The 22,034-nt window shown below is 42.0% G+C and overlaps 3 protein-coding genes across 3 annotated transcripts in view; all 3 read left to right on the forward strand.

Moving 5' to 3' along the window:
* The window catches only part of LOC135473718 (uncharacterized), a 29,338-nt gene extending 19,729 nt beyond the window's left edge, over nucleotides 1-9,609 (forward strand). Inside the window, exon 3 of the mRNA XM_064753583.1 lies at nucleotides 9,181-9,609. Coding sequence (XP_064609653.1) covers nucleotides 9,181-9,609 — 429 coding nt within the window. The remainder of the gene's footprint in view (nucleotides 1-9,180) is intronic.
* A 2,035-nt stretch (nucleotides 9,610-11,644) lies between these two features.
* Nucleotides 11,645-12,961, forward strand: LOC135473719 (nuclear pore complex protein DDB_G0274915-like). Its single transcript, XM_064753584.1, has one exon. The coding sequence runs from the start codon at nucleotides 11,645-11,647 to the stop codon at nucleotides 12,959-12,961; it is 1,317 nt and encodes a 438-aa protein (XP_064609654.1).
* Nucleotides 12,962-20,730: 7,769 nt separating this feature from the next.
* LOC135472522 (sodium/glucose cotransporter 4-like) overlaps nucleotides 20,731-22,034 on the forward strand; it is a 43,059-nt gene continuing 41,755 nt past the window's right edge. Inside the window, exon 1 of the mRNA XM_064752065.1 lies at nucleotides 20,731-20,980. The gene's annotated coding sequence lies outside the window, so the exon portion shown is untranslated. The remainder of the gene's footprint in view (nucleotides 20,981-22,034) is intronic.

The following is a 22,034-nucleotide window of genomic DNA, read 5'->3' on the forward strand; positions in this document are numbered from 1 at the left end:
AGTATCCATTTTATCACCGCATATTCACTGACGGTTCCAAGAATGATGATGGCGTGGCTTCTCCCGCTGTCCTTGCGCCCAGAACCATTTCAACTCGGTTTCCAAATTCCTGTTCTGTATTTACTGCGGAAGCCAAGGCAATTTTGTGGGCACTTCGGTCCATTCCAGAGCTAGGAGGTAGCAGATTTCTCATCTGCTCTGACTCCCTTTCCTGCCTCCAGGCAATTCGGGCTAGTTCGCCTGTACATCCAGACATTCTGTCTATCAGGGAGATGTTTAAACGACTTAATGAAGATTTTATCATTGTCTTTTGTTGGGTGCCCGGGCATATGGGTATCCCTGGGAATACTGCTGCAGATGAAGCCGCGATGGCGGCTCTGCATTCCGTTATTACCCAAACTGACGTTCCATATTCGGACTTGCGTTCACTTATTTGCTCCTATATCAAGCGCTTGTTTCAGGCTCAGTGGGATGACCAGACAACCAACAAACTGCATGATATTCGTCAGTTTGTTGGTCCAGCGCCTTCCCTTTCACTGCATCGTCTCTGCTCTTGCATTTTGAGGAGGTGTCGTATCGGTCACACACGTGCTACGCATGGGTATTTGTTGAAAGGAGAAGATATTCCTCATTGCTTTGCTTGTGATCAACAGTTCACAGTCAAGCACATACTGCTTGACTGTGGCGACTTTGATCCTGTACGAGATTCCTTTAATCACGTGAGCTCTCTTTCATAACTTTTCAATTCTGTAGAAAGTGATACTATTTTTGATTTTCTATACCATTGGTATGGCAGGAAAGCTGTCATTTTAAACTACCGTCTGTGTTTGTTATGTGACTTCTGGTGTCCTTTTTTGACTGAATAGTAAATGAATTATCCGTAGTAGATCGACTACTTGACGTTTTATTGTCGCGGTAAAACTGAAATATTGTTGAAAGCGACTTTAAAACTTTCACTCACTCACTCACTCACATCGCTACAGTAAGTAGAGTACACACAGTGCTGCAGAGAGTGTTGCAGTCAGCTGAAGGCTGAGACACTCATACAATACATCGCTACAGTAAGTAAATTACACACAGGCTCCTACGGATGAATCCCTGGGGTCCACATTATCCCAAATGGAAAAGCACTGTTATAATTACTAAAAAATAACGCCTTTTAATTCAACAAATGGTAAAACAGAGAGAATAAGATTTAGTTCAGGTGATGTGCCGTGAACAAGCAGTTTTCAAGAAGTGTGGACGTCAGTATGGGTAAAGTGCCCAATTTGGGATGTAAAGATCTAAGCTCAAATCATGGTCAAGACTTACCTACGCTGTATAATTCCTTAAACCACTACAGACTTACATATCTAGGGATACTTTATATCCATACGTGAATCTAGGATGAAGAAAACAACTGCTTGCACGGAAATTTAATTTTATAAATGACCGAAATCAATAATAAATGAGAATAAGGCGTATGACAAGGTAGGTAATACTGCCATATCTTTGGAATAGCGTGGGTGGCCATAATACGTCAGGTGCATACTTTTAGTTTGGATGGCCTTGACGAATACAACGACCATAACCCTTACTCTGCACGTTATGCCGTACGATTGTTGCCTGTACTCTAACCTAACACAGTATAACTGATTAAGATGTTTACAGGCCTTGAAGAATGTAGCTAACATCATTAGTTTTAATAAAATAATTTTTAAAACTGGCATATATATCTTAGCTTTCTTGGCAAGTGAGCAGGAGTGGGTGCGTTGAGGGTATCGCCTATAACTACATCACATCAACATAGATGGCAGCACTGACAACATAGATGGCAGCACTGACAAACACTCTGGGCAGAAATATCCAGGGTGTCCATATTACCCGCAGGTCCATATAACCCCACTTTACACTATATTCGCCATTTAAGTCTGCCACTATCAGAGAAACCATCCGTAGGGATCTGTTTAAAAGACAGTATATTCTCTATTTAGGGCTGCTAGAATAAGGCTATGAAGAAGCTAAGTATCAAAGTAAAGCATTGCTATAACTGCGTTATAAAGAAGGTAAGTTAATCCAAAGAGGTCATCTATTCGAAATCTGTTCGCTATTTACCGCTGTTGTAACAGCGCTATGTAGAAGCTAAACTTCGAAGGAGGCAGCTATGGCGATAAGTTGGGAGAACAATACTAGTATATGTGCCCATGTAGAGGCCAACCTGGACGATTTTCTGGAAGAGCAATGTATTCGCTATTTAGCGCTGCTACCATAGCGCTTTGTAACAGCTAACTATCAAAGAGACGCTTTGTGCGGATTTGTTGAAATAACAGTATATGGACTATTTATCCCTGATATGATAGCGCTATGTAGCAGCTAACTTCCAAAGAGACCAACTGGACAGATTTTCTGGAAGAGCAATGTATTCCATATTAAGCGCAACTATCATAACGTTACGTAGAAACTACCTATGAAAGAGGTCATGTGTGGGGATATGGGGTAATATATTTGGCATTTAGCGTCGTTATCAGAGGGTTATGTAAAAGCTAGCAAAGAGACCCTCTGTGCATATTTGTTGAGAGGACAATATCTTCCCTATTTAGCACTGCTATGATAGTGCTGCGTAGAAGCTAATTCAAAGAGACCAGCTGTGAGATTGACTGAGAGAATAATATTTGGACTACATGTTTTTAAAAGCGCGGCTAAAATATGGCTTTGTCGAAGCTAACCATCAAAGAGGGCAGCAGGGTGGATTTTCTAGAAGAGCAATGTATTCGCTATTTAGCGCTGCTATTATAGTGTTGTGTAGAAGCAGACTATAGTCTTTCTTTTAGAGAGTCGCCAACATTCAGATGTCTGAAAAATCAAATTAGAACACCTTTTTAAATTAAAATTTTTTAAAATTGAAAATGAAGTGTTCAACTTTATAAGCTCAATTTCAACTCTTATTTTCAGCTGTTTGTAAAATCAGCCATACTCGACACGTAGGCCTAACAACATAACCTCTACACATAAATATGTTTGAAGTTCACATTATTGTAAGGAAAGTGAATTTAGAACACTTATTAATTCCAATTTATAATGTTAAATTCCATAAGCTGGGTTTCGACGGCAAAAACATATTGCCTCCAGTGACTTAAAAAATTATAAAAAAAAACCAGTGGCACTTTGTTAGTAGGATAACACATCCGCTGTTTAACACTGCTTTAATAAGGATATATACTAGTAGTATCTAACCACCAAAGACGCAACCTGCGTGGCTTTCACGGAAAGTGAATATATTCGGTATTTAGCGCTGATATTACATCGCTATCTAGTAGCTATAACTATCAAAGAGTGAATTTGAAGGTCTTGTTGGTAAGGCAACATATTCGTTATTTGGCACTGTTGTAACATCGATCTCTACCAGCTAGGTATCAAAGACTGAATCTGCAGGGTTTCTTGGCAAGACAATATATTCGCTAATATATTCTTCTTTTTCTGAGAATAGAATATATTTATAATTATCACTGCTGTAATAAGGCTATCTGTCAAAGAAGCCATCTGCGCAGACTTGTTGAAAGGACAAAATATTCGTGAACAAGAAGGTAACTATCAAAGGAGCCAGCTGTGTGGATTTTCTTTTTGTTTTTTTTGATTGGTGTTTTACGCCGTACTCAATAATATTTCACTTATACGACGGCGGCCAGCATTATGGTGGGCGGAAACCGGGCAGAGCCCGGGGGAAACCCACGACCATCCAGCATGAGCTGGACTTGAACTCACATCGACCGCATTGGTGAGAGACTCCTGGGTTATTACGCTGCGCTAGCGCGCTAACCAACTGAGCCACGAAGGCCCCGTGTGGATTTTCTGCAAGAACAATACATCTATATTCTCTGTTTAGCGCTGGTATAGTATCGCTATGTAGAAGGTAACTATCAAAGGGGCCAGCTGTGTGGATTTTCTGAAAGAACAATACATGTATACTCTCTGTTTAGCGCTGGTATAGTATCGCTATCAAAGAAATTAGCGAACAATTAGTGTAAAAGAGCACTACTGAGAGAAGTTTCCAATATGCTGTATGGTAGGGAAATAAACGATGGAATATCCCTCTCGTGCTACTGTGCTCTACAGCTGAGCGAACCCTGACCTCAATACATGCAGTACTTTTTGAGACCCCCCCCCCCTTCCACCTCCTCCTTCCCTAATCCATATTTCATTTTGCTTAACAGTGATTTTAATACACGATACATCAAGTCAGGAATTTAGCAATTTACAGTATTTAATATGCACACACCGAATCTACGATGTAATATCCCCCTCATACTATTGTGCTATAAATGTGAGCGAACCCTGAGTTCAGTACATGCAGTACTTCTTGAGATAACCCCTGACATTTTGTTTGGCATTGATTCAAATACACAATATACTTAGTCAGGAATTCAGTAATTTACCGTATTTAACATGCACACACCGAATCTACGATGAAATTTCTTACTTGTGCTATTGTGCTCTACATGTGCACAAACCCTGAGCTCAGTATATGTAGTACTTTTTAAGATATCACCTATTTGACAGGTGACCTATTATATATCAGCTATTTGACTTTACTTTTGATTTAGTTGATTAACTTTTTTAAAAACTTTTTCTTATTATTTTTTGTGTATGAAAAGCAGTACAGCACTGGCTGTACCGGTCATACTGCTTCCGAGTCCACTGTAATATATTGTGTTGCAAGGATAAAAAGATCTTGGCAGTATTATTTTTAATACTCTTAAAATATTAAAAAATCATAAATTTATTTTTCTGTATTGTGTATAAGATTCTGTATAATTTTTGTTCTGTTTTAAAAGTACAACATTGGTGTATATTATCTAATACAAATTATTTGGAATCCTACAATTACAAGCTGGACACACAAAAGTAAAAAGTGCTTAAGCACTAGGTGTGAAATGTTCAAAAGTCAACAGTGAAATATCCATTTGTTGGAATTGAGGCCATGCATTCTGTATTACCTTGACAGATGATAGCTCCTTCCAATTTCGTTGCCAGGAAAATGTCGATTTTGTTTATAAACTGTTAGATTACAAGGAGTTTGAACGAGTATGAGGGGGTGCTATCGACTGCAAACATATCTTAAAATCGCTTCAGAGAGAAGGTTTTGAACAAACTGTCAACGTGTGGTATCTATTGGTTCTTAAACAATGATATACTTTTTAACAGTCATCGAGGGTTTTATGTCTGTCGAGAGTTTTGTCCGCGGGGCTGTTGTCCGACCTCCACCTCTAACAATGGCGCCTTCCCTCCGTTGTGCGTGGAAGTTTTGGTAGCTTGCGGGCGTCGACAAAATCTCTTTCCACTGGAAAGACGACTGTAAGTAAAGACCTTATTTGATATACACATACACATCTGATCATCTATATGAAGCTTGGTTTCACGCCATAGTATGCCAAAGTTATAGATGACCGCACCCAGCCATTCCATTCCAAGTGAACCAGTAGAATCAAGTCCTACTTCTCGAAAAGCGAAAATAGAATTATATCAAAAACTGTCTGATCTATAGTGGCTTTTTCTCACAAAATATTAATAGCGTTAAATTCAATGTGGTGCTCCGATGAGGTGCCTGTATTTGACTTTTATACCCCATAATTTTTGGTACATAATTGAGAAATTTCTTGGTCCGATGCTCACATAACTGATCTACAAATTCATACAACTAAATATAGATACACAAATAAGACTGGTCTACAGATTTATACAACTAATATACAAATAAAACTGGTCTACAGATTTATACAACTAATATACAAATAAAACTGGTCTACAGATTTATACAACTACTATACAAATAAAACTGGTCTACAATTTTATACAACTACTACACAAATAAAACTGGTCTACAGATTTATACAACTAATACACAAATAAAACTGGTCTACAGATTTATTCAACTACTATACAAATAAAATCGGTCAACAATTTTATACAAGTAATACACAAATAAAACTGGTCTACAGATTTATACAACTAATACACAAATTAGACTGGTCTACAGATTTATACAAGTAATATACAAATAAGACTCATTTATAGATTTTTACAACTTATACACAAATAAGACTGGTGTACAGAGTTATACAAGTAATACACAAATAAGACTGATGTATAGATTTATACAACTAATATACAAATAAAACTGGTCTATAGATTTATTGCCGCCGTCGTATAAGTGAAATATTCCTGAGTACGGCGTAAAAAACCAATCAAATAAATAAATAAATATAGATTTATGCAACTAATACACAAATAAGACTGGTGTACAGATATATACAACTAATACACAAATAAGACTGGTCTACAGATTAATACAACTAATTTACAGATGGGATTGGTCTAGAGATTTAGTCTGCTTTCTGAAAGGATTTAACATTGTCGTGGATCATACTGTTGGTTATTGAAGGAGGAAGTCAAGACCTAACCAAGAGGTGGATGCATCGATACATGGCGTTTGTACAGCAGGTACTGACTGCTCCGGGGATCAGGAATAGCGAGAAGTACCAGGCGCCAACAATGATGAACAATAGGAAGTGATCTGGTGTGCCCCAAAGTTCGGTTCTCCACAAATTTTTAAGAGATAAACTTACGACACTTGCTTTTTTTCAAGTAGCGTGCGAGCTACATGTATGGTGGCTGATAGCGTCCAATTTTGACCGCGATCTTAGCAACTCAGGGGAGGGAGTAACCAAACCGTGGAAAACACGGAGGGCGCGGAGGACCTGCTTCATCCGCTCCTTCAGCGCCTTGCGTGGGGCGGCTAGGGTCGCGGTCTATATGGACGCTATAAGCCACCATCCAAGCTTAGAGAATTTAGTCAGGTAATTTCGATTCTGAATATTTAGAAGGTACATTACAGATTCAAACGTATGTCCAAACTAATTTATGAACTATAAGTCTTTGTCATTGAGTGTGCGATGATTTACGCTGGTTTACAGAATAAGGGAAAAAATACTCTTCCAAAACCAGAACTATGCAACAAATGTCTTAACTAAACCTTCCCAGTTATCAGACAGACTCAGTTTCCGGTATACACTCCAAATTATACAAATTTCTCTACTTAATACTTAAAACCAAATTTTCTGCTTACATGTATTTTTAAATTCTAAAGACATCTATTACATTTATGTGTGGAAACAGATATTCGCATATCATCCGGCAACTAAGATTAACGTTCCCGGTCAATAAGCGCACGTTTAACACAAACCACCAAAGAGCTAAGAAAATAGGCCATTGAGTGCAGTAAGTATTCAATGTAACTGTAAACAATATCTTTTTGCTTGATGTATTCAATAGTTGTGGACAGAATTTACTGTGTACATATTTCAATTTCAAAATCACATTCCAGCATATCCAGAGAGATTTCTCGGGACAATATCAGGTGTTACGAGAACAACATCTGTGGGCGCACTATATCCGGAGACTGGACTAATGACATTAGACTTGCGACGGAAAATTTACAGACTGAAAGTATTTCTCAAGTTGTACTAGGGATACACCTACCCACAGGCTTCACCACCATTTGCGCTCAAATGACAGCTTACGGAAGCCTTTATAAGTCCATCCCTAAGTTCACACGAAAAAAATCTTTCCTGTGGTTGTTTGGGGCTGGAATCCGTTGTCATTTATGTACATGAGAAACAGTTTAAACAAAGCAGAATGGTTTCAAATGAATCCTTTCACCTTCTTTATAATATGTAAAACACATTCGTAATACTACTGTGGAAGGAATGCTGAACATTACGCTTAGTTATGTGCCAAACGGCTGCAGCCCTGACGTTGTTCTCTTTAACCCTCTAACTGATAACTCTAATCACTTATGTGGCGTTTACGGGTAATAATTTAGATGTCGCGTTAAATATTAAAGTTTCATATTTATAATGAATGCTTATGGAGACTTAAAGGTTTAAACATATTCATTAAAATACATCTGAACTTAATTCTTAAACGGGTTATTCTTATATTTGCGCATAATTAGTGACTGGTCTGGTACTTTGTGAATATTATCTGACTGAAGTCAGGATATCTCGTTCGACCATTTAAAGCACCTCTGATTAAGCCACTGCGTTAACAAAGCCTTATTTCAAGCACTTTTACCTGTTTTGTTCCTTTTCCAGCCATCTGAACTGCACCTTTACTTATAATGCACACTAAGTGAGTAGTAAAAAAGAAATGCGTGACAACTTTAAATGTCATAACCGTTCACGTTGTCCGGTAGATCGTTGTGGTGATTCCAGGCGATGTAAAATGGCATGTAAATATGCGTCCATACTAAATATTTATACAACCATAGTCAAACCATGTGGAACATAGACAAGGTATTACTATGGTCAATTAGCACAATGACTCTCAAATTGACCGTGACTATTAAATCGGTCGTGTCTTTCACTAAATATCTGACTTGAGGAAATATGTTTTCATTTCATTTTGAAAACTGGACCAAAACTTCCGGCATTTCTCGCTGTGCAGTATATTTATGATGGCTATGACCATGAACTTCATTCACAGTTGACCTTGAGAAAAAGCTTAAAACAGAAACAGATGCTGCTTAAAGATCCTTGCTAGCTGCCCCACGAAGTGCAGATGTTGGGCTATGTCACTGAGTGCCTGAGCAATTGACAAGTTGTATATGTCAGAAAAACTGTTCAGTGTGGATGTGGGGTGGCGGAGCTACATGTACTGAGATCATGGAGTGTCGGCGTCAATCATCTGTAAAGGCTTCACTAAGGGGAAGATGAAAATAGACACAGTATTAATATAGCACAGGAATTGGTAGAGCTACTGGAACAGTACATTAGAGGGTGACCTCAAATGTCTTTAGTTAGGGTTAGAAGTTATAGTTAGAAGAAAAACAGTTGCTAATCAACATAGTCTCCGATGTTGATTACAGCGTTTGAGACAGGATAAACACGGGAAAATAATTAAGGACGAACAGCACAGAGAATAAAACCTGAGCAAGGCCTCCTTAACACCAGGGCTTAAGCAGAATCACTGGTCTAAGATTACTCCAAATCCATTGTAAACATTTTCTAGGTCATAAGATATTAAGACACCGTAAAAGAAGCAATATTGTAATTCATTCCCTTAATACAAGTTAATTAAAACTTCAGGGGGCCAGTTCAACAAAGCCAGTTTTGACTTAGTAAAAAATTTTAAATATGATGTTAGATATTATTTTTGAACGGCGTAAATAGGACATCTGAGGACAAATCTGAGGACAAATCTGAGAACAAATCTGAGGACAAATCTGAGGACAAATCTGAGTTACCTGAGGACAAATCTGAGGACAAATCTGAGAACAAATCTGAGAACAAATCTGAGTTATCTGAGGACAAATCTGAGTTATCTGAGGACAAATCTGAGGACAAATCTGAGTTATCTGAGGACAAATCTGAGTTATCTGAGGACAAATCTGAGTTATCTGAGGACAAATCTGAGGACAAATCTGAGGACAAATCTGAGGACAAATCTGAGTTATCTGAGGACAAATCTGAGTTATCTGAGGACAAATATGTCCAAATTTCAACTTCCATGGACGAGATGTGTGTGTTATACCCCTATGATTTACAGGGACGTCTCCATGTTTACCCTGTCTAGTCTTTTCACTATCAACCACCAGAATGCATAGCGACATTCACAGTCGCGTCTCCATGCTTACCCTACCTATTAAAACTGTCTGTTCACTATCAACCACCAGAATGCATGGCAACATTCACAGTCGCGTCTCCATGTTTACCCTGCTTAGTACAACTGACTGTTCTCCGTCAACCACCGACCTACATGGCGACATTCACAGTGACGTCTCCATAATAACCTGCCTAGTACAATTGGCCGTTCTCCTTTAACTACCGGCCTCCATGGTGACATTCACAGTGACGTCTGCATGTTTACCCTTCATAGTACAACTGACTGTTCTCCATCAACCACCGTCCTGCATGGCGACATTCCCAGTGACGTCTCCATGTTACACTGCATAGTGCCATTGACTGTTCTCCATCAACCACAGATTTGCATGGCGACATTCACAGTGATATCTCCATGTTTACCCTGCCCAGTACAACTGACTTCTCTGTCAACCACCGGCCTGCATGGCGACATTCACAATGATGTCTCCATGTTTACCCTGCCCAGTACAACTGACTTCTCTGTCAACCACCGGCCTGCATGGCGACATTCACAATGATGTCTCCATGTTTACCCTGCCTAGTACAACTGACTATTCTCCATCAACCACTGACTTGCATGGCGACATTCACAGTGATGTCTCCATGTTTACCCTGCCTGGTACAACTGACTGTTCTCCATCAACCACTGACTTGCATGGCGACTTTCACAGTGACGTCTCCATGTTTACCCTGCCTGGTACAACTGACTGTTCTCCATCAACCACCAACTTGCATGGCGACATTCACAGTGATGTCTCCATGTTTACCCTGCCCAGTACAACTGACTGTTCTCCATCAACCACCGACTTGCATGGCGACATTCACAGTGATGTCTCCATGTTTACCCTGCCCAAGTACAACTGACTGTTATCTACTGACCATGCTCAACCACCAGCTTGCATGGCGACTTTCACAGTGACGTCTCCATGTTTACCCTGCCCAGTACAACTGACTTCTCTGTCAACCACCAGCCTGCATGGTGACATTCACAGTGATGTCTCCATGTTTACCCTGTTTAGTACAACTGACTGCTCTCCATCAACCGCCAACTTGCATGGCGACATTCACAGTGATGTCTCCATGTTTACCCTGCCTGGTACAACTGACTGTTCTCCGTCAACCACTGACTTTCATGGCGACATTCACAGTGACGTCTCCATGTTACACTGCCTAGTACAAATGACTGTTCTCCCTCAACCACTGACTTTCATGGCGACATTCACAGTGACGTCTCCATGTTACACTGCCTAGTACAATTGACTGTTCTCCGTCAACCACTGACTTTCATGGCGACATTCACAGTGATGTCTCCATGTTTACCCTGCCTGGTACAACTGACTGTTCTCCATCAACCACTGACTTGCATGGCGACATTCACAGTGATGTCTCCATGTTTACCCTGCCTGGTACAACTGACTGTTCTCCATTAACCACCGCCCTCAATGACGACTTTACAGTGACGTCTCCATGTTTACCCTGCCTAGAACAATTGAATGTTCTCCATCAACCACCGGCCTACATGGCGACATTCACAGTGAAGTCTCTATGTTTACCCAGTCTAGTACAATTGACTGTTCTCCATCAACCACCGGCCTACATGGCGACATTCACAGTGAAGTCTCTATGTTTACCCAGTCTAGTACAACTGACTGTTCTCCCTCAACCACTGACTTTCATGGCGACATTCACAGTGACGTCTCCATGTTACACTGCCTAGTACAATTGACTGTTCTCCGTCAACCACTGACTTTCATGGCGACATTCACAGTGACGTCTCCATGTTTACCCTGCCTGGTACAACTGACTGTTCTCCCTCAACCACCGGCCTGCATGGTGACATTCACAGTGACGTTCTCATATTTACCCTGCCTGGTACAACTGACTGTTCTCCATTAACCGCCAACTTGCATGGTAACATTCACAGTGACGTCTCTATGTTTACCCTTCATAGTACTACTGACTGTTCTATGTCAACCACCGGCCTGCATGGCGACTTTCACAGTGAAGCTTCCATGTTTACCTTGTCTAGTACAATTGACTGTTCTCCATCAACCACAGGCCTGCATGGTGACATTCACAGTGACGTCTCCATGTTTATCCTGCCTGGTAGAATTGACTGTTCTCCATCAACCACCAACTTGCATGGCGACATTCACTGTGACGTCTCCATGTTTACCCTGCCTGGTACAACTGACTGTTCTCTATCAACCACAGGCCTGCATGGTGACATTCACAGTGACGCCTCCATGTTTACCCTGCCTAATACAATTCACTGTTCTCCATCAACCACAGGCCTGCATGGTGACATTCACAGTGACGTCTCCATGTTTATCCTGCCTGGTACAACTGACTGTTCTCCATCAACCACCAACTTGCATGGCGACATTTACAGTGACGTCTCCATGTTTACCCTGTTTAATACAATTCACTGTTCTCCATCAACCACCAACTTGCATGGCGACATTCACAGTGACGTTCTCATATTTACCCTGCCTGGTACAACTGACTGTTCTCCATCAACCGCCAACTTGCATGGCGACATTCACAGTGACGTCTCCATGTTTACCCTGCCTGGTACAACTGACTGTTCTCTATCAACCACAGGCCTGCATGGTGACATTCACAGTGACGCCTCCATGTTTACCCTGCCTAGTACAATTGACTGTTCTCCATCAACCACAGGCCTGCATGGTGACATTCACAGTGACGTCTCCATGTTTATCCTGCCTAGTACAACTGACTGTTCTCCATCAACCACCAACTTGCATGGCGACATTCACAGTGACGCCTCCATGTTTACCCTGCCTAATACAATTCACTGTTCTCCATCAACCACCAACTTGCATGGCGACATTCACAGTGACGTTCTCATATTTACCCTGCCTGGTACAACTGACTGTTCTCCATCAACCACCGGCCTGCATGGTGACATTCACAGTGATGTCTCCATGTTTATCCTGCCTAGTACAACTGACTGTTCTCCATCAACCACCAACTTGCATGGCGACATTTACAGTGACGCCTCCATGTTTACCCTGCCTAATACAATTGACTGTTCTCCATCAACCACCGGCCTGCATGGTGACATTCACAGTAACATCTTCATGTTTACACTGCCTATTATAATTGTCTGTTCTCCATCAACCACAGGCCTACATGGCGACATTTATAGTGACGTCTCCATGTTTACCCTGCCTAGTACAACTGACTCTTCACTATCGACCAGCGGCCTGCATGGCGACATTCACATTGACGTCTGCATGCTTTCACCCTGCCAAGTGTAACTAACTACGTGGATCACACCAGGATTCGAACTCGGTTCTCAGCAGCCGAAGTCCAGCGCTCTACCAAGTAGGCCTCATGGAAATTCCCACCAACTTTTGCCAGAAATGGAAAGCTGCTCCCGTTACACTAGTATAACTTTTCTCTCTCAACCACCAGCCTGCAAGGCCACATTAACAGTGACGTCTGCATTATATTGCCAGGGAAACTTTCGCAGTTGGTGCAGTTGGTGCAGTTGGTGGCTGTTAGTATTTACTATTTATTGTAGAGGGCATCGACAATTATTCATTGAAGGGTTATACGGTTGCAATGACTTCATTGTTTTAGTCCAAGAAAATAACACTGAAACTTTCCGACGATAGTATAGCGCGTCCGCAGTGATCGATAGGTGCTCGTGGAGTTGACATTGTCGGGTTATACGTTTATCAGACTGACTAACTATAAACAGACGACAGGAGATGGCATATAGAAGATTCACATGTTGACCACTAAAGTGTCCTGTTCGGGCATACAGAGCGACACGTACATTCACAACTACGTGATTGGAGCCGCGGGTATGCGTACGGCTATTCGCCGTCAGCTGATTACTCAAAGTACGTAATCTTCACTCTGAAATAGTCATTAATAAAGTAAGTTGGAGTTGCTTCCTCTTCTTGTTAATTAAACTTAAACATTTAAACATGTCAGAGCTCTCAACAAGCAAACAACATCATATATTATCAGAAAAAACGTGCAAACGTCTTGGTGGATTCTGTCGGCACGTGTACGCACAACATTGTTTGATTCTGTTGGTACTGGTTCACACAGTCTTGGTGGATTGGAGATTCTACCGGCACGAGTGCACACAGAATTGTTTGATTCTGTTGGTTTGGGTTCATACAGTCTTGGTGGATTGGAGATTCTGCCGGTACGTGTACACACAACACAGTTTGATTCTGTTGGTACAGGCTCAGAAAGTCTTTGTGGATTGGAGATTCTGCCGGCACGTGTACGCACAACACTGTTTGAGTCTTTTGGTACGGCTTCACGTAGTTTTGGTGGATTGGAAATTCTGCGGGCACGTGTACACACTACACTGATTCTGTTGGTACGGGTCCACACAATCTTGGTGGATTGGAAATTCTGCGGGCACGTGTACGCACTACACTGACTCTGTTGGTATGGGTTCACACAATCTTGGTGGATTGGAGATTCTGCTGGCGCATGTACGCACAGCATTGCTTGATTATGTTGGTACGGGTTCACATATTCTTGGTGGAGTTAGCTGTGTTGGTGGATCACCAAGTGGTTGAGATGTGGCAGTTGGTATCTCACAGGTGGGCACAGATACCAGGTGAACCGATTTCAGTGGCAACATTGTACGGTCGTGGTGTTGCAGCTGTTCACCGCGCCTCTACTGTACCCAGAGGAATCATTCCCAAAGGTCGGCAACGATGACGTCAAGTCCACGGCCTGCTTTCTCCTCTAGGTGTTCTCGCTTTCATAGATAGCCTTGTAGTCTGGCAATTGTGAGAATAGCTGGCTCGAAGTTGTTGGTACCGTTGTACGAATGCGACATCCCGCGAGTTCCGCTGGGCTGTACCTATTAGCTGTAGCAAAGGGTGAATCTTACGATAGCAAAGGTATGGATAGTCGGCTGTTTTTCAGTGACCGCTTCACTCGTTGAACGTTACTTTGGGGAAATCCCGGGCTGCCCAGTATGTTGAAATCCATACAGTTTGGAACAGATTACGGAATTCTGCTGAACTCTATGGGACGTTACCAGACCTAGCAGTTTCTGGGATTACGTGGCGAGCAAATATTGACTTCATGTGTTCAATGATACAAACGGCAGATAATGAAGTTAAAAGTGCGATTTCCACAAACCTAGAGAAGTAGTCAACAACCAGAAGAGAGGGCTTTGAGTGTAACTCGAAAATGTCAGTCTCGATTACCTGCCATGCATCGTTTAGGCATTTCTGTTGTCATCTGTGGGTCTGGATGGTTTGTGGCTTCTTTACTGCACGACACACAACTTCGGACTACAGTTTCTGGTTGCTAATACGTGGCCACCAGACAGATTGTTTTGCTCGCTCTCTGGTTTCGTTTGTGCAGAGATGTCCATCATGACGTTTTCCTAGTACGAGAAGCACATGAGTCTCATTCTGAGTTAATGAATTCTTTGTGGTAAGTTATCCAAGTCATGGCTAGTTAGCAAGGGTACTTGTGGCTTGTGATCAGCCTCTATTTCGATTTGCTTACCAATGATGTAGCGGCTGAACGTCTCACCTGCCCAGGTGATTCCCAGTACTTCCTTCTTAATTTGAGCATATCTAGATTCGATCTATGACTCATATGCGATACGCTGATTTCTTCCGTCTGACTTTCTGCGTTATGACCGCATCACGTCCATATGATGCGACAGCAGAAACTCGTGTCACCATTTTTGGATCTGCTTCAGACAACAAGTATTGCTTTCAGACGTCTGTCATGCTCCTCTTGTTTTCATCCGGGCACCAGTGTATCGTCCATAACACCAAGTATTCTGGAGCTGAGCTGATAACAAACGGTAAACTGTTGAAACAGAAACGTCCAAAAGGTATGATAACCGTCATAAGTAAAGCTGACTCTATCTGTTCTAGAGTATCGTCTACAGGTGGCAATGGGTGAGTTTCCCTGAATACTCCTTCGTTTAGTGAGGTCCACACAAATTTTCTCTTGGTTATTCTTCTGGGCACAACTACCATCCCAGCGTACAGTTGGCTGGTCTACTGGAGATATTATTTCCAGGTCCTGCATTATGTTGTCCTTTATTTTTATGCCATACTCGCATTCTGTTTGTCCTAGTCTAGTGAGAGGTTGTATGTAACTCTGTTTGTATTTGTATTTTTCAGACAGTCCATGCATCCTGTCAATGAGGCCAAGAGTTTCAATTAAAGGGCGGCCAATAAGTGGAGATTCCAGTTTTGGGATAGCATATACTTCTTGCGTTGATGTGTTTGTGTCCCTTTTTGATCTCTGTAGTGAATTAACCGTTGGCCGGAAGATATGTGTCACTTGCTCAGTAGAGGGTTTTGGACGGTTAATGTTACAGGAATTACTGTAACCTCAGCCTCTGTATCAGTTTTGAACAATACTTATGATATGCAACGCAGTGAGGTGATTAAACTATCAACAGACTTGCAATCGTCTTGACGTCGGCTCATAAACTTGACCCGTTCGTAGATCGTGTGATGGTTGACAACAAAATTTTGCTTCTCAGTTTATAGCCTGTCAGTTGTTCGGCGGTCAAATTGAAGGATAACAGAATGTCGTCCGCTTCATCTCCCATTGAATATAGTAGGGTGTCGACTTGAGTTTCCCCCGATTCAGCGTCGAGACCCGATGACACTAAGAATCTGTCGAAAAGCCGTATCTATTCTGGCCAGTCAGCTGGCTGAGCGAAGTTCAGGTTCCCCGTTGGTCGCAGCTGAAACAATGCCATTCTCGCTTTTAGTCTGCACAATTCTCGCGGGAACCTATCGCCTACAGTTCGTTGTGAATTTTAAAATCCCTTTTCTGCCACCATGTTGGGTTATACGTTTGTTAGGTTGACTAACTATAAAGAGACGACAGGAGATGGCATGCAGTGGCCTCACATGTTGACAAGTAAAGTTCCCGGATCAGGCCTACAGAGCTATGCGTATATATTCATAGCTATGTGTACTGAAGCCAAGGGCATGCGTACATGTGTAATAGATCTGCTTGGTAGGTGGTAAGTTGACATCAGTTGTGTTTGATAAGTGTTGGTGGACTGGACATCAGTTGTGTTTGATAGGTGTTAGATGAATGGACATCAGTTGTGTTTGAGACGTGTTAGTGGAGTGAACATCAGTTGTCTTTATTAGCTGTTACATGAATGGACATCAGTTGTGTTTGACAGGTGTTAGTGGAATTGACATGAGTGTGCTTGATAGGTGTAAGTGGAGTTGACATCAGTGTGTTAGTGGAGTGGACGTCTGCTGTGTTTGATAAGTGTTGGTGGAGTGGACATGTGTGTGTTTGATAGGTGTTGATGGAGTGGACATCAGATGTGTTTGATAGGTGTTGGTGGAGTGGACATAAGTGTGTTTGGCAGGTGTTAGTGGAGTGGACGTCTGTTGTGTTTGGTAGGTGCTGGTGGAGTGAACATCAGATGTGTTTGGCAGGTGTTAGTGGAGTTGACATCAGTGTATTTGATAGGTGTTAGTGGAATGGACATCAGTTATGTTTGATAGGTGTTAGTGGAGTTTACATCAGTGTGTTTAATAGGTGTTGGTGGAGTGGACATCAGTTGTGTTTGGCAGGAGTTAGTGGAGTGGACATCAGGGTGTTTGATGGGTGTCAGTGGAGTTGACATCAGTGTGTTTGACAGGTGTTAGGGGAGTGGACATGAGTGTGTTTGATAGGTGTTAGTGGAATGTACATCAGTTATGTTTGATAGGTGTTAGTGGAGTTTACATCAGTGTGTTTAATAGGTGTTGGTGAATTGGACATCAGTGGTGTTTGATAGGTGTTAGTGGAGTGGACATCAGTTGTGTTTGATAGGTGTTAGTGGAATGTACATCAGTTATGTTTGATAGGTGTTAGTGGAGTTTACATCAGTGTGTTTAATAGGTGTTGGTGAATTGGACATCAGTGGTGTTTGATAGGTGTTAGTGGAGTGGACATCAGTTGTGTTTGACAGGTGTTAGTGGAGTGGACATCAGTTGTGTTTGATAGGTGTTAGTGGATTGGACATCAGTTGTGTTTGACAGGTGTTAGTGAAGTGGACATCAGATGTGTCTGATAGGTGTTAGTGAAGTGGAAATCAGAGTTTTTGATAGGTGTTTGTGGAGTGGACATCAGCTGTGTTTGACAGGTGTTAGTGGAGCGGACAACAGTTGTGTTTGATAGGTGTTAGTGGAGTGGACATCAGTTGTGTTTGATAGGTGTTACTGGAATGGATATCAGTTTTGTTTGACAGATGTTAGTGGAATACACATCAGTTGTGTTTGAAAGATGTTGGTAGAGTGGACATCAGTTGTGTTTGATAGGTGCTAGTAGTGTGGACATCAGTTGATTTTGTCAGGTGTTAGTTGAGTTGACATCAGCGTGTTTGGTAGGTGTTGATGGAGTGGACATCAGTGTGTTTGATAGGTGTTAGTGAAGTGGACACATCAGTTTTCTTTGACAGGTGTTAGTGGAGTGGACATCAGTTTTGTTTGATAGGTGTTAGTGGAGTTGACATCAGTTGTGTTTGATAGGTGTTAGCTGATTGGATATCACTTGAGTTTGACAGGTGTTAGTGGAATGGACATCAGTGTGTTTGATAGGTGTTAGTGGAGTGGACATCAGACGTGTTTTAGACGTGTTAGTGGAATGGACATCAGATGTGTTTGATAGGTGTTAGTGAAGTGGAAATCAGTGTGTTTGATAGGTGTTTGTGGAGTGGACATCAGCTGTGTTTGACAGGTGTTAGTGGAGTGGACAACAGATTTGTTTGATAGATGTTACTGGAATGGACATCAGTTGTGTTTGACAGGTGTTAGAGGAATGGACATCAGTTGTGTTTGATAGGTGTTAGTGGAGTGGACATCAGTTGTGTTTGATAGGTGTTACTGGAATGGATATCAGTTTTGTTTGACAGATGTTAGTGGAATGGACATCAGTTGTGTTTGATAGATGTTGGTAGAGTGGACATCAGTTGTGTTTGATAGGTGCTAGTATTGTGGACATCAGTTGTTTTTGTCAGGTGTTAGTTGAGTTGACATCAGTGTGTTTGATAGGTGTTGATGGAGTAGACATCAGATGTGTTTGATAGGTGTTAGTGAAGTGGACATCAGTTTTCTTTGACAGGTGTTAGAGGAGTGGACATCAGTTTTGTTTGATAGGTGTTAGTGGAGTGGACATCAGTTGTGTTTGATAGGTGTTAGCCGATTGGATATCACTTGAGTTTGAAAGGTGTTAGTGGAATGGACATCAGTGTGTTTGATAGGTGTTAGTGGAGTGGACATCAGACGTGTTTTAGACGTGTTAGTGGAATGGACATCAGTTGTGTTTGACAGGTGTTAGTGGAGTGGACATCAGATGTGTTTGATAGGTGTTAGTAGAGTGGAAATCAGTTGTGTTTGATAGGTGCTGGTGGAGTGGAAATCAGTTGTGTTTGACAGGTGTTAGTGGGGTGGACATCTGTGTGTTTGGCAGGTGTTAGTGGAGTGGACATCAGTTGTCTTTGACAGGTGTTTGTGGAGTGGACATCAGTTGTGTTTGGCAGGTGTTAGTGGAGTGGACGTCTGTTGTGTTTAAAAGGTGTTAGTGGAGTGGACGTCAGTTGTGTTTGATAAGTGTTAGTGGAATGGACATCAGTTGTGTTTGATAGATGTTAGTGGAGTGGACGTCAGTTGTATTTGATAAGAGATTTCCTTGGCGTCCAGAATCTTTGGAACTCATAACTGTGCCTAATTCCTTTTTATCTGGAGCTAGCGACTGTGTCGTCGCTATCGCCGATTCATCATGTTGAATGAGATCGCCATGTTGGCTACTTGAACAGTTGCAAAGCCTGTGATGGTTGACCACCATGATGCTGGCTGCCGTCGTATAAGTGAAACATTCTTGAGTACGGCGTAAAACACCAATCAAATAAATAAATAAATTCAAAGAAATGTTTCAAGCCAAACATATGCCTGTGACGTCATTCATGCCCTTTGAGTTCCAACAAGCCATCGTAGAATCGAATGTTTTAAATGCATTTTACTCGGTTAGAAAAATTCTTAAATATAAATCAAATTATATTCTGGGACAGTGTTTAATGGTCTTTCATTGGAACTATATTCGATTTTAGTGTTTTCTTTGCCTGTAATTTCATCGCTGAATTATGTGAACAGTTACAATAAAAGCATTACTGAAATTCTCTTAATTGTTCTTGCTCTTTAAGAGGATATTGTGTATGATATAGATATTTCACAAATCAATTAAATCACAAACGAAAGTGCTGATCGGCCCTTTTGTCCTCTCTAAAACAGTTGTCATATTTTAGATGGTCCTTTTGTGTCCCAAGTTTGGTAGGCGATTTGAAGGTATCATACAATTCCTACTTTACTTCAGGATGTGACTTTCGTCAGTCCCGAAAGCCTAATGATACCTTCGCCACGATATGGCTGAAATATTGCCGATGTGGCGTTAAACCATAATCATTCATTCATTCTAATGATACCTCGCTCTTGCTCAAAAAGCTAGGCGCAGGGGTGAAAAAAATGAGACTGTTCTAAATGCATTTCGGCCTCGCTTTACATAACTCGGACATTTTAACTCTACAGCTCAATCAACTTTCAAAGTGGTAATTAGAAATTTGAATATTTAGTTTTATATTTTGAGATCAGTATAAGCAAAACTCAAAGACATCTGTTCGGATGTATAAATATATCATGCTGCGTATAGCTGGCGAGGCTTCCTGGCACGTGAGCACGCGAGGCCGTTTGACCCAGTTTAGCTCGCACACCACAAGCCTAAGTCAGAGACCGGAACGACTGCGTCGGCACATCTAGCAATGTATACACACTTAAATCAATGTGTACAGATCCGGCTTAATAAAGAGATCTGGGGGGGTGAAGTCTCTCGACTGTATCGCACATGGTAGAACCATGCGGTAACAATAATCAACGGGAATGGTGCAGTCAATTAGCCAAAGGACCTGACCATTTAGGTTGGTGTTTTTTTCATCCATTTGCAGTGGCTGCACGAATATACCTACTGCGATGTTAACTGTTAATAAGCAATATGAGGTCGCAATGGCCTAGTTTTCTTGCAGTGATTTTCCATTCACCAGTACCAGCCTCACAGATGAAACTACATACATAACTCTAGCCGTGTTTAAGCCGTGCTGGGATCCCCTCGAGACAGAAGCCTTCATTAGACTTCTAAGCTCAAAGTAGAAGCCTATTGTTCATGCTCGCATTATTTCGTTAAAAACAACACGTGGTGCATCTGAAGTAGCCTGTGATGGGGGGTTGATATGTTCTGCTGGCCAGCCGAGGAGTTGCATGGTAAGCTAATAAAAATGTATCCTTGTCATAAATGCTGACGCTAAAGCTCATAATCATCTTGAAGATTAGCGTGAGCAGTAGAAAAAATATTCAGACCGTACTAGCACCTTGTCTATGACACTAGACATATCGTGCGACCGTTCCATTCACACCTCACTAGGGCCATGTCAGTAACACTAGACACACCGTACCACCATGCTATTTACACCACACTAGTTCCATGCCAGTGACGCTGGGCATGCCGCACGGTCCTCCCATTTAAACCGCACTGACATCATGTCAGTGACACCAGATATACCACACGACCCTCATATTCACACCTCACTAGCGCCATGTCAATGACACTAAAGACATACCGAAACACCATCTCATTCACGCCGCACTAGCGTGATATCAGTGACACCAGACATACAACACGACCCTCCCATTCACACCTCACTAGCGCCATGTCAATAACACTAGGCATATCGTACCACCATCCTATTTACAGCACACTAGCGCCATGTCAGTGACACTAGACATGTCGCACGACCCTCCCATTTACCCCGCACTAGCGTCATGCCAATGACCTCAGATATACCACGCGACCCTCCCATTCACACCTCACTAGCACCTTGTCTATGACACCAGACATACCGCACTACCATCTCATTCAAGCCGCATTAGCGCCATGTCAGTGACAACAGACATACAACACGACCCTCCCATTCATACCGCACTAGGGCCTTGTCAATGACACTAGACATGCCGTACGATCCTCCCATTTACACCTCACTAGCGCCATGTCAATGACACGACACATATCGTACCACCAGCCCATTTACAGCACACTAGCGCCATGTCAGTGACACTAGACATGTCGCACGACCCTCAGATTTACACCGCACTAGCGTCATCTCAATGACACCAGACATACCATACGACCCTCCCATTTACAGCACACTAGCGCCATGTCAGTGACACTAGACATGTCGCATGACCCTCAGATTTACACCGCACTAACGTCATCTCAATGACACCAGACATACAACACGACCCCTCCCACACTAGCGCC

This window comes from Liolophura sinensis, chromosome 8 (genome assembly GCF_032854445.1).
Source record: "Liolophura sinensis isolate JHLJ2023 chromosome 8, CUHK_Ljap_v2, whole genome shotgun sequence".
NCBI lineage: Eukaryota > Metazoa > Mollusca > Polyplacophora > Chitonida > Chitonidae > Liolophura > Liolophura sinensis.

Bases quoted from the DNA above. Each gene is read 5' to 3' on its own strand.
- LOC135473719 (XM_064753584.1), top strand. From the start codon at position 11,645: ATGTCAACCACCGGCCTGCATGGCGACTTTCACAGTGAAGCTTCCATG.